At 40.4% G+C, this 13,556-nt stretch overlaps 1 protein-coding gene across 3 annotated transcripts in view; it reads left to right on the plus strand.

Annotated features, from left to right (window-relative positions):
- Positions 1 to 13,556, plus strand: part of SSH2 (slingshot protein phosphatase 2) — a 250,679-nt gene that overhangs the window by 221,212 nt on the left and 15,911 nt on the right. For all 3 annotated transcript variants that reach the window (XM_077749595.1, XM_077749597.1, XM_077749596.1), the window contains 3 exons: positions 1,865 to 1,911; positions 5,925 to 6,071; positions 9,072 to 9,272. In XM_077749595.1, coding sequence (XP_077605721.1) covers positions 1,865 to 1,911; positions 5,925 to 6,071; positions 9,072 to 9,272 — 395 coding nt within the window. The remainder of the gene's footprint in view (positions 1 to 1,864; positions 1,912 to 5,924; positions 6,072 to 9,071; positions 9,273 to 13,556) is intronic.

Below are 13,556 nucleotides of genomic sequence, written 5' to 3' on the forward strand. Positions count from 1 at the left end.
GGGTAACATGCAGAAGGAATGAAAAAATTAGAAAACCACCATTTTGTAAACCTCCAGTAAAATAATTTATTTGGGCAAGGTTAGCAGCTGATGCCAAAACTGTAGGGTAAAAGATTATTGTGAAACAGGGTATTCACATGACTTCAAAAATCACTAATACTAGGGCGCCTGGGTGGCCCAGATGGTTAGGCATCCGACTTTGGGTCAGGTCATGATCCCACAGTTTATGGGTTTGAGCCCCACATCGATCGGGTTCTGTGGTGACCGCTCAGAGCCCGGAGCCTGCTTCAGATTCTGTGTGTGTGTGTGTCTCTCTCTGCCCCTCCCCAACTCGTGCACGCTCGCTCGCTCGTTTACTCACCCTTGCTCTCTCTCAAAAATAAATATTAAAAAAAAAAAGATCATTCATACCTATAGATTATTAGTAATTGTAAAGGAACCTTTACAATAGTGTGATGTGGCAGATACAAAAGTACCTACCAAGAATTCAAACTCAGCATGACAAATAATGAGACAAACTGACATTGTGTGTCTCAAGATTTCATGCGGTAGGAAATACCCAGTATCATTCTTATAATATTTTTGCCAAGAATGTTTGACCTGAATCTAATCAGCAGGAAACAAATCAGACAAATCCAGATTGTGAAGAGTTCTCCAAGATTACAGATGCGTAGTCTACAAAAATGTTATTATCATGAAAAACAAAGTCAGAATGGACTGTCCAAGACCAGATTAAATGAGAAAGAGACATGGCAACTAAATGCAAAGTATTTTTTAACGTTTTATTTATTTTTGATAAAGTAGGGGAGGGGCAGAGAGAGCAGGAGACCCAGAATATGAAGCAGGCTCCAGGCTCTGAGCTGTCGGCACAGACCCTGACATGGGACTCGAATTGTGAGATCATGATCTGAGCCAAAGGTCATGGCTCAACCAACTCAGCCACCCAGGCACCCCTTGTAAAGTATGATTCTTGATTGGATGAATATAAAAGATAGTTTGATAGGTCAGTTTTTGAAATTCAAATATAGATAATGTATTAGGATATTACTATGTTAGTGTTCTCTTAGTTGTAAAAATGGCAATAGGAAATGTTCTTGTTCATAAGCAATACATGGTCAAGTATTGAAGTGTCACGATTGCTCAGATTACTTTCAAATGGTTCAGAAGAAAAAATATATATATTGAAAGAAAGGAAAGGGGAGAGAGAAAGCAAATATAAAATAAACAATTGATGTATCTTCCAAATAATCTGTACAACCCCCCCCTTTTTTTAATTTTGCATTATGTTTCCCTCATTTAACAGAAGCTGCTGTTTAACTGTCCCTGGATATAATATAATACATTAGAAAGAATGTGGGCTTTAGAATGGTATCTAGGTTTAATTCATAATCCACTTTGTTCATGTAACACATTTATTAAATACCTACCAGGTGTATTCACTGTTCAGGTAACAAGAGGCCTGATTGCTGTCCTCAGGAAGCTCATGCTGTAGTGGAGGAGAGAGGTAGTAAAGAAACCAGCAAAAATTGTGATACATACTTTTGAAAAAAAATCAGAATAAGCCAGAGAAACAGATGACATTTAACTTAGATTGGAGTATAATCAAAGATACCTTTCCAGAGTATGATCTTGAGCAAAAATTATTTGAATTCTATGACAGTTGGTTTTCTTACCTGTAAAAATGAAGATAACTTTTTTACGCTCTGATTGTGGAAACTAATTGTGATGACATATGAGGTACTGGAGTTACAGAGAGGACACGTGACAGATGTTGGCCCTGCTGCTCCCCTCACAGGACACCTTTTTAGTGTTGTGTTTTGTTCATTTGCTAATACTCCCTAACCTTGTTTTTTTGGTTCCACAGGGCTCAGAATGGAATGCCTCAAATTTAGAGGATTTACAAAACCGAGGGTAAGTACACAGAGCGATTGTTTTCAACCCCATGACTGAAATCACTGTTTGTTCTTTACTTTTTCCTGTCAAATATGGTGTCAGTGAGTGACTTTAAGCTTAAGAATTTTTCCAGTTGATTCTAATCAGTTGGAGTCTAATAAAAATTTAAATGTCCATTATTCCACTGTTTCATCCCAGACCTCCTAAGAAAGATCTGTTTCAATGGAAAGGCTATCCAAAACAAACGTGTGTACCTTTCACACTGGTTTAAAACCAAATGTATGGGGCACCTGGGTGGCTTAGTCAGTTAAGCGTCCGACTTTCACTTAGGTCATGATCTCGCGGTTCGTGGGTTCGAGCCCCGTGTCGGGCTCTGTGCTGACTGCCAGCTCAGAGCCTGGAGCCTGCTTCAGAGTCTGTCTCCGTCTCTCTCTGACCCTCCCCTGCTCGCGCTGTCTCTCTCTCTCCTAGAAATAAATAAATAACATTAAAAAAAAATAAAACCAAATGTAGTTATTGGTTCCTTTTGTTTGTTTTTAGAGCAATTTAAGGTTCATAGCGAAATTGAGGGGGAAGGTACAGGGATTTCCCATATTCCCCTGCCCCCATTTATGCATAGCCTTTCCCATTATCATCATCCACCAGGGGGGTGCATGTGTTACAACTGGTGAACTTACAATGATACATCATAATCACCCAAAGGCCATATTTACATTACAGTTCACTGTTGGTGTTGTACATTCTGTGGCTTTGGACAAATGTATAATATCATGCATCCATCATTATGGTATCATACAGAGTATTTTCAATGCCCTAAATATCTTATGTTCTGACCATTTATTCCCACTCCCACCACTGCCAACCACTGATCTTTTTACTGTCTTCATAGTTTTGCCTTTAGTTCCTATTTTTTATTAAGAGTACACAGAACCATATATGTTGGGCTCACAGCTCTTCATCAGTGTTTATTGATCATTTTCTGTGAACTAAGTACAGTGCTTGGTACTAGGAATCCAAAGAAAAATAAGACTCAGTCCCATCCTTTTTTATTAAGGTGCTTGAAGTCTAAGTAGTTTTGTTGTGTTTTTTCTTGTAAGATTTTACTTTTAAGCAATCTCCACTCCCAGCCCCACGATCAAGCATCGTATGTTCCACTGGCTGACCCAGCCAGGTGCCCCTAGTAGGTTATAAATACAAAATGGACAAGCTTCTGAAATTGAACAAGAATATCTACCTTGTGTTAAGAAATGTGCCCCTGAGCAGCCTGGTTACTGAGTTTGGTTGTAGCTGTTGAGACCATCATGAACATTCAGCCAAAAAGCTGCCATTCTTCTAACCTCTTTACTTCTTAGCTAATACCTAAATTTTTCATTGAACTTGGCCTTAGGAGGCCAAATCATCCCAGTAAGAAGAGAAAGTCATGTGTGAAATTGACCACGTAACTCTTACTTGTGGACAATGATAAGACCTACCGAAACCCAGAAGTAGTAATGGCTGCCCTGCTGGTTGCTGGCTGCCTGTTTGCTCAGCTGTAAGTCAACCTTCTGGTTATCCTTAACATGATAAGATGTATACTCCCTACTTCTCCCTCAAAAGAAAGGTATGTCATAATTGCTAAAATGAATTTGGGACAAGACTTAAGCCAGAGAATTATACAAAGAGTTCCAGAGTTGGGAGAAGGGGGCCTGCAAATCTGGTTACTTAAAACTTGGAACTTTTAAATTGATTAGGATTGAGTCTTGAATTCTTGAAAATACAGAATATATCTTAGTTTTGTATAAAACATACATCTGCCTTACTCAGAGCTTTATACCATGAAGGTGCTCAGTAAATGTGAAGGAATGATAGAAAAATCAACTGTGACTTGCCAGAAACTAGCACATAGATACAGTGTTTAATATGAAATCTGAGATTTGATGCAGCTAATGCTTGGCAAATGCATTGAAATTACATCATGCATACATCGTTGACTTTAGAATACACTTTGACTTATAACCCCAGCTGGAGATGATACCTGTTCATCTCATTTACTACTTAAAATGCTAAATTATAAAACACAGATGTATCTGTCTTAAAAGACAGTATAGTTAGATGCTCAGACATCTAACTTCGATCTTGTTTCATAAATTCACTGGTTCTTAAACTCTTGTGGATTAAGAATTACAGTTACAAAACATGTATACTGCCCCTTGTGGGTGATTTAAGAGATATTCAAGTTCAATTTTTACATAAGGCCATTTTCACCCAAGTTACTGACTTTAGAACCCAGGTAAAGTGCTACTCCCTATAGAGGTGGCAAACAAGTTTCAAGGAGTTCTAACCTCAATTGTAGTGGCTGTGTAGAGTTCTGTAATGAATAGGGTTGGGAAACGTTGTCCTGCCATAATATGTTACTGAAGTATGGGATTAGAGGTGGGAGGTTGTTCGTTTTTATTTTAAATAAAATAAGTGTACTTTCCTTTTTTTTTTCTGATTATGTTGAGATAAAATTCACATACAGTTCACTCATTTAAAATGTATACTTTGGGGTACCTACGTGGCTCAGATGGTTAAGCATTCAGCTCTTGATTTCGACTCAGGTCATGATCTCACGGTTCATGGGTTCAAGCCCCACAACAGGCTCCAGGTTGACATTGAGGAGCTTGCCTGGGATTCTCTCTGCCCCTCCCCAGCTTTTACAAGCTCTCTCTCACTCTCTCTTTCTCTCTCTTTCTCTTTCTTTCTCCCTCCCTCTTCACCCCTCTCTCTCAAAATAAACTTTAAAAATGTACACTTAAATGGTATTTATTATCTTTAGAGAGTCATGCAACAATTTACATTTTTTCAACCCAAAAAAGAAAGCCTGTACCCTTTAACAGTCATCCGCATTTCCCTTCTTCTCCCAGCATCTAGAAACACTAATCTACTTTCTGGCTCTATGGGTTTACCTATTCTAGACATTTCATTTAAATGGAATCATATAATATGTGGTCTTGTAAGAATAGTATCTTCCACTTAACATTATATTTTCAAGGTTTATCAATGTTGCATGTATTAGTACTTCATTAGTACTAATTAGTACTTCATTAGTACTTCCCTTTTTTATTGCCAAATAATGTTCCATTGTTTAGAAATACCACATTTCATTTATTCATTTGTCAGTTGATGAACATTTGAATTGTTTCTACTTTTTAGCTATGAATGAATGTATGAATGCTGTGACCATTCACACACAAATTTGGGGGTGACTTATGTTTTCATTTCTCTTGGGTTTATACTTAAGAACAGAATATGCTCTAGAGTAACTCTGTACTGTTTTCCACAATTGCATGTGCTTGCTTTTTAAATTAAAAAGAAAAAAAAATCTTTCTAGTAATGGACTTCAATGCCAATATTCAAATGTTTCAGAAAGATTTTGATCTCTGGACCTTAATCACAGAATTGGTTAACTATGACTCTCTCTGTAGTCATTTCTCTGACTTCAGAAATTGGGTTTCTAAGAACCCCATGTGTACTTCTAAGAAAGAAGCAGCTTCTACAGAGAAGTAAGTGAGTCTGTGTTGTGTTGTTGGAGTAAACTCCAGTGATGTTTAAGTCCACACAGCACTGAGAAAAGATAACCCTTTGGCAAAATAGACATAGGCATTTATTGAAGCTGTGCAGTGAGAGAGAGAGCAGCAGAAATTTATGACACAGAAACCGTTTTCTGCAAGCCTCTCGGTATGGGAGAACTCAGACACATCTGCTACTGTGGCAGCCAGGAATGCAGCTTAGAGAGTTAAGATTGAGTTTTAGGTCCAGCTTTCCTCTGACCCTCCCAGGCTTTGCCTCATTTGCCTTTCTTGTAGTTTAGAGAGAGTAATAGAGCAAATTCTGACATTTAGAAAGGTAAGAGATTTTTCCCTTTCCTTTTTTTTTTTCCTTGAGGTAGATGTTAATAGTCCTGATTTAATACAAATGACCTCCAAAGAATAAATTATGTTTCTGGTAATTTTAACAACTGAAGAGAAACCTAGTAGTAGAGCCCATATTCTCCCTTGGTTTCCTCATAGGGTGCGGTATATCTTGAATGTCACTCGAGAGATAGATAACTTCTTCCCAGGAGTCTTTGAGTATCATAACATCCGAGTATATGACGAAGAGGCGACGGATCTCCTGGCGTACTGGAATGACACTTACAAATTCATCTCTAAAGCAAAGTGAGTAATGGTCCCACACACATAAATTCTGACCTATGTTCTGACCTATGCACCATCCATGGCTGAGGCTTAAAGCTGTAGATTACTTGCTTGACTGTATTCAGGGAGAAAGAAGTAAAGAGAAAAAGGACACTAAGGTTCCTTAATCGTAGGGAAGAGTTGACCAGTGACTTCATGCTTTTCCTGTAGATAGATGAAGCCCCTGGAAGAAGATCACCTCATGTTGACTATTTCCATTGAGCACAAAATTAGAGAAAATAAACTTAAGTTTTATTTCCTTTTAGTGAAACTATTTAATAGTATTAATTTAGTGTTTAGTATTAATTAGTATTAATATGTCAGCACTGATTTTTTTTTTTAAGTCCCCGGGGATTTCCTTGCCAATACTACATATTCCTTCAACAGAAGGAACTGTAAATGAGCAAACTGGCCATGCTACCCTCCTCGATGGGACCACATCCAAATCATCTGTGGCAGATGAGAAGCATCTGTTTTAAAATCCCTCTGTTTTTAAAGTACTTCCTCCTTCAGCAGTGATTCCACATCTCTCTGCAGACCCCCCCATAGTCAGGAAGTCTTTCCTGTGAATTACCCTGAATCCTCCTACACTGGCTTTGAGCTCATACTTTCAGTCTATAGCTAGCACCTGAGTGTTTATATTCTTGAAGCCTGTGAAATTGTTCTCAATAATACCACTCATGGAATGCTTGCTATGTGCCAGGTACTTTACCCATATTCTCTCATGTACTATTTTCCCAAACCCAGAGAGGCCTGTGCTGTCCATCCTTTCGTACAGATGAGGGCACACTATAGATTAAGCTCAGAGAGGTTAAGTAACAAGTGGTGAAGATAGGACTTGAACCTGAGATTATGTTGATTTCAGAGTCCATCTAGTATATAGGAATAGTCTAGTTCCTTAAGCAAAGGAGACTGGAAAAGACTAGGCAAGTTGTCAGCCTAGAGTTCAGATGAGGCCCCAGTCCCAGTGAAAGGAAAAGCCAATTTCAGCAGGGCTGAGGTTGAGGTGAGATATGTGAAGCACCCAGGTTGCATGTAAGTGGGCCCTCCTGCTCAGCCTCATGCAGGTGTGGGTCAGCATCTGAGAGTGAGTGCCTCCTTAAATGGCCCCCTGGACACCTCATGTGTTTCATCCCAAATCAGTGCCCTGAATTACAGACACAGACTACAAATGGGTGGGTTTAGGATTCCTAAAGTAACACCAGGCTTAATCTAGACAACCCAGCTCGGGGAGGGATGGGAGAGGTAAGGGAAGTGTGTGGCTAAAACTGAAAGATGAAATTGGATTAGGTGAGAACTCACTTCAGATCTTTCAGTATGTGAGTTACAAGGCATCCACTGAAAAAACCCAGTTCAAAATGAAGAAATGCTTTTATGGGGGTGGATTTCATAATTGTATTTTTCTTAAAAGTATCCAACTTGCGCACCTTCAAAGCCTGCAAGTATAGACCTGAAATTTGATGTCAGAGCTTGGTGGAAAAATTAAGAGCACATGTCTGAACTTACATCTGAGTCACCGTGCACTGTAGTTTAAATGAAAACCCTGTGGTGCCATAAACAAAACAATTTCCTAGTCACTTGGGGTCATCTAAGCACACAGAGACACACACCTGCACCAACCTAAGGACTCCAAAATTTTGCCTCTAAATGATGGGTAGGAAGTTAATCTTCCCTCCTTTTGAGACAGTTATTCCATACCATTATCGCCATCCATTCTCTGCATTCCTATCACCTGGTTCACTCATTTTGGCACAGAACCTCGTGCCTCGTTGCATTGTACTTAACTCTTCAGTATTTATCTTGAAGAACTATAAGCTTCTGGAAGGAAGCTTGTCTACCATAATACAGTGAATGAGTGAGTGAATAGATTTCCCTGTTAGAATTTTTTTTTTTTTTTTACTTATTGAAATAGTCACGTGGGAAGGATTTTTTTTAGCCCATGTAAACCAGTGAAAAGAGTAACCATTCTTTTTTCCATATTTTAAAATATTTCTACATAACACCTGACAGATCTAACAGCAGACCCATAAGTTTGCTCATCATATATTCAGTTAATATTTTAAGGCTTACTCTATGTCAGACATGTTATTAGCAGAAGTAGCATAACTGAGTTATGTTCATATCCAAGGTAATGAGCTCAGGCATGTTGAGACTGAAGGGTTTTGTTTGTTTCTTTGTGTCACTTTATGGTAACTTTGTTTTCTCTTTTTTCATTAAAACAACAACAGGTAGCTAATCATTCCACCCTCCTCATTAAGAAAGTCAAATGGTGCATCACATGGTTCCATCCAACCTCACAGATCATTTAGCCGGTCCCTAGATAGAACACAGTGGTGGTGTGGTGAAAAATAATATCTAGGGCTACATCTGAGTAAAGAAGGGGGTTAGTTTCATTTGGTTTGTACTTTCCTCCAGGGACAGAACCTTTATTGGAGCTTGAACTGGAAGCAACTCAGAACATTTGGGTGAATTGGATGAATCACTGTCACACTTGTAACTCAAAGAGTGTGCCAGCCTTGAAATGCGTCCCTGGGGCTGTGTGGGGACTGGTCCCCAAACACATAAAATGGAGTCCAGTCTCTAAATTGAAAATTCTTCCCCTCACACTGTGACCAACTGTCATTGCAGTTACCATTTTGAATTTTAATTTATCTTTTTCTCCCACTGAACCCTCTACCCTTGAGAAGATTGACTTATCTTTGCATCCTAGGACCTTGCACATTGTCTTACATATGGTGATTGCCTGGTAAAAGTTTGCTGAATAAATTTAAAAGGATTAATATTAACATTGAATATTGTTTGAGCATATTAGAATTGCCTGCCCTCCCTGCACATATGACTACAGATGAATACAAGTGCACTCAAGTGGGATGGATCAAAAGAAAATGGAAGGGCGATGGGAGAGTTGGAAACATTTAGAACCTACCTTTTAAGATGTACTCACTATTGTGTTTCTCTCCTTACCTCAATCCCCCAAACTAGGAAACATGGCTCTAAATGCCTTGTGCACTGCAAAATGGGGGTGAGTCGCTCAGCCTCCACTGTGATTGCCTATGCAATGAAGGAATATGGCTGGAATCTGGACCGAGCCTATGACTACGTGAAGGAAAGGCGAACAGTGACCAAGCCCAACCCCAGCTTCATGAGACAACTGGAAGAGTACCAGGGCATCCTGCTGGCCAGGTGAGTCCCGCACTGACTGTCTCAGATCTTCTCTCCGTTATGCCCCCTGGGCCAAGCAAAATGTCCTTCCCTGCAGCTAGTTTTCAGCCTAATTTGGATATATGATACATTTTGAAAATTGAAGCTTCTCTCAATCTAGTTTCTAAAAAATAAGTACTAGTTTTAAAAAAAGCATGTAAGATTAGGTGTTTAAGACATTTAAACTAAAAGATGGAAATACTGTTCTCTTACTTTTAGTTCTCAACTAAGTGCTAATCTGATTATCATGAACATTTCTCAATATCATACAGCTGCCCTATCAAAATGGATGGTCATTGCTTCCAAAAAATGCTAAGCATAGATGAAATTCTCAGAAATTTTTTGGCCCATTCTTTTAAAAAAAAAAAAAAAAAAAAAGAGTGCCCACCTCTGTTTCTTAGGCATTATTTTTTTCAGTGCTTGGTTTCAGTGAGCGTTCTTCAAAATTTTGGTCATAGGACAAATCAGATTTGGGGTGTGAAGGCACTTCCTGGAAATAGCTCTCTTGTTTTCTTTTTAAAAATCTTTTAATCTGGTTTTTTATATATATGCTTTGCAAAAATGCAAACAATACAAGAGAAAAATCATTTATAAGTTCTATACCCATATACCCCATGTACCTATATTCACCTAATAACTGGTCTTTCTTTTCTTTTCTGAACTATAGCAACACATATTCAGCAGTTATACTGCTTAGCCATCATTTAACCATTCTTCCTCCCCCCTCACCCCCACCCCAGCTTTACTGAGATAGAATTGACCTATAACATTGTGTAAGTTTAAGGCATCCACTGTGTTGATTTGATACATTTTTATATTGCAAACTGATTATCACCTTACCATTAGCAATCACCATTTTTTTGTGTGTGTAGTGAAAATACTTCAGGTCTTTCTTAGCAACATTGTAGTATATGATACAGTATTATGAACTATAATCTCCATGCTGTACATTAGATCCCCAGAATCTGTTACTCTTACAACTGGAAGTTTGCACCCTTAGACCAGCATCACCCCTTTCCCCCCATCGTCCACACCCTAGTAACCACCACTCTATTCTTTCTCTGTTTGGCTTTTTTAGATTACATGAAAAGTGATAACCACTTTCATTGCTTTTAGAGAAAAAGATTCATATATTGGATTTAAGCATCAGTTTTCTGAGCTGCCACATGCTAAAGTGCTGTGGAGTGCTAGATTTCGCTTTGTTTTTTCCACGTGGGCATGTTCTAGGTGGTTTTGTTCAAATGAAGGCACAGCTTCCTAGAAGCAGTTGGGGCTGGTGCCAGTGAGTCTTATGATTTGGTCTTGACTTGAATCTGGGCTGTGTTTCCCCTGAACAAAATGTTAAATAGCCTTCCAGCCTATCCAGGCAGAGGGACCACCCTCCCACCCCCAAAGTATTGTGAAAATGCAGCCACAGCATAGCATTATGGTTTCCACTAAAAAACCCCTCCCGTTTACTCAGTACTTGGCATGATTTCATCTGAGCCATTCTCTTAGGAGGCTGGGAGGATACTCATGTCTCCTCCACTTAAAAAGAATTTATAGGTCTTAGGGGCCAGATTTTGATGACACTTTAGATTAGATCAGAAGGTAGGACACAGCAGTTCTTTTTGGCACAAGAAAGAGGCATCTGAGGGCTGGATGAGACATAAATATTGTATGTTCCCAGACACACACATGACGGATGTTAGGCAGTGTCCTCACGTGACCCACTGAGAGCAGGGATACTATGTGTCCTGCCAATTTCAGTATTTATTCTGGAATCCCAGGCTACTGCAAGCTGTTGGGTTGGGTTTTTTAGCGTATGTGGTTTTTCTTAGATGTTAAAGGAACTTCAGAAAAATCCTAGATGAGGATAAGAGCAGCATGAACCCACAAATCACACTACCTCTTCCTTTCCATTTCTGTCCCATCCTGCCTTCCTGGGCTTGATTCATGGAGGGAGAGGCCAGCCCTGGGGAATGAGAAAACCACAGAATTTGAGTCAGTAGATCTGGTTTCCGTCTCTGGTTCATCCCCTTGCCGCAACTTTGAGAAGTTACTTCACAGTTCTGATCCTCACCTGACCCCACCTACAAAATGAAAATCAAGAACCCTATCTCACAAGGTTATTGTAAATAACAATGTGTATAAATATATACTCTATACTGGTAAGGGTTATTGTGATGGGATTCCCATCATCTCCTTTCTCCAAGGCTTCTAGAAAACAGACATATGCACGTGCCTTTTATTTCATCCTCCTCCGACCACCCACAGACACATTAAGTCCATTAGAGACTAGAATGGGGAGGGGGCCGCTGGATGGCTCAGCTGGTTAAGCATCCAACTCTTGATTTTGACTCAGGTCATGATCTCATGGTTCATGGATTCCAGCCCCACATCAGACTCTGTGCTAGCAGCGTGGAACCTGCTTAGGATTCTTTCTCTCCCTCTCTCTGCCTCTCTTCCCCAAATAAATAAAATAAATCATTTACACAGAAAGAAACCAGACTAGGAAGTGGTCATGGAATTTCCTATACTGTGATGTTTCCTGGATTTTAAGAACTAGAATCTAGTTCCAAGGGGTTCACATTGGCTTCTTTTGGCTGCAGGTAGTGGAATACCTCCACCAGTTGGGATTTCAATAGGAAACCGCATACTCGGATTAAGATTATTTGAGAAGGGTTTTATAAGGCGACTTTTTACAAAGGTGTGGGATTGTGGTAGAATCAGGGACTTGCATCAGCAGAGCTGTTAATAGCTGCTAGGCCCAAAGAGGGAAGGAGCAGTTACTAGAACCTGGAAGGAGACTTCTGAAGTCAAACCACCTTCAGTCAAGGGACACGGCCAGTCTGAAGTGGCGCTATGGAGAGGGAGCTAGGGGAATAAGTGGCCTCACTCCAGACTGTCTCCGGCTGGGGCTCCCATGGAACAGCAAATACCCAAACCAAATCAGGCGGCCTCCACCAGTAAGGAAAAAGTGGGAGTGCCTGCTGGGTGTACAGGCATTACGGCCTGCAGTCTCTGGTGTGTTGTTAAGAAACAGCACTTGTAGACTGCTGCCAAGCTGGCTGCCAAGTGAATTGGGCCCAGCTGACTCTTGCCTGGCCATAGAGTGCTACTCCAGGACCTGCCCCGTAGAAGAGCAAAGACCGAGAAGCGCCAGACTCCTGGAACTGCCTGAAGTTCTGTCAGCTACCTGGCAGCTTACTTAGTAGCCAGGAGAGGAAAATCCTTAGAAAAATCCCACTCATTGTGTTTGCAAAGAAATCCATTTCCTGTGGAGGTGCTTTGATCTTACATTCTAAATCTTCTCCCAGGAAGCATGTGGTGGTTTTCCCAAAAAGACAGAGCCTGATCCTAGCATTGTCTAGCCCCATGATTGTCTGGAGTGGCACTGGGTACTTAACTTGGGGTGCCAGCCTTCTGTTTCAGGGTATTAGTTCTCAGTACTTTGATGTCTTGGTAGAAGGGAAGTTTACCAAAGTGGCACCAGGCCCCTGTAAGTGATTTATGAATTGGTTACAGTCTCTTAATCAGATGTGAGGGTATGGGCCAAACAGTGACCACCTGTCTGAAATGCAAGGGACTTTTTGCATATTTCAGTCTGTCTGTAAGAGCCTAAAGAAGGCTAATATTTAATATAATCCTTTATTTTTTTAATGTTTTATTTATTTCTGAGAGAGAGAGACAGTGTGAGCAGGCGAGGATCAGAGAGAAAGGGAGACACAGAATCCGAAACAGGCTCTAGGCTCTGAGCCAGCTGTCAGCACAGAACCCAACGCGGGGCTCGAACCCACAAACTGAGAGATCATGACCTGAGCCAAAGTCGGACACTTAACCGACTGAGCCACCCAGGCGCCCCTAATATAATCCTTTAGACCTAAAAGGAAGGGTATCATAAAGCCATTGATAACTGTTTATATCTAACTTTATTTTTTCTGTTTTTATATCTGGGGGATGAGAGTGAGAGAGGAAGAGGGTGTGTATGTGTGTGTGTGCACGCGCGCATGCATGTATGCACACACATCTATGTGTAAGCGTGTGTGTGTTAAAACCCTCATTAAACTGCCAACATCCTGGGGCGCCTGGGTGGCTCAGTTGTTTGAGTGTCCGACTTCAGCTCAGGTCATGATCTCACGGTTCGTGGGTTCGAGCCCCGTGTTGGGCTCTGTGCTGACAACTCAGAGCCTGAAGCCTGTTTCGGATTGTGTCTCCCTCTCTCTCTCTGCCCCTCCCTCACTCATGCTGTGTTTCTCTCTGTCTCAATAATAATAAACATTAAAA

This window comes from Crocuta crocuta, unplaced genomic scaffold (assembly GCF_008692635.1).
Source record: "Crocuta crocuta isolate KB4526 unplaced genomic scaffold, BGI_CrCroc_1.0 scaffold149, whole genome shotgun sequence".
Lineage (NCBI taxonomy): Eukaryota > Metazoa > Chordata > Mammalia > Carnivora > Hyaenidae > Crocuta > Crocuta crocuta.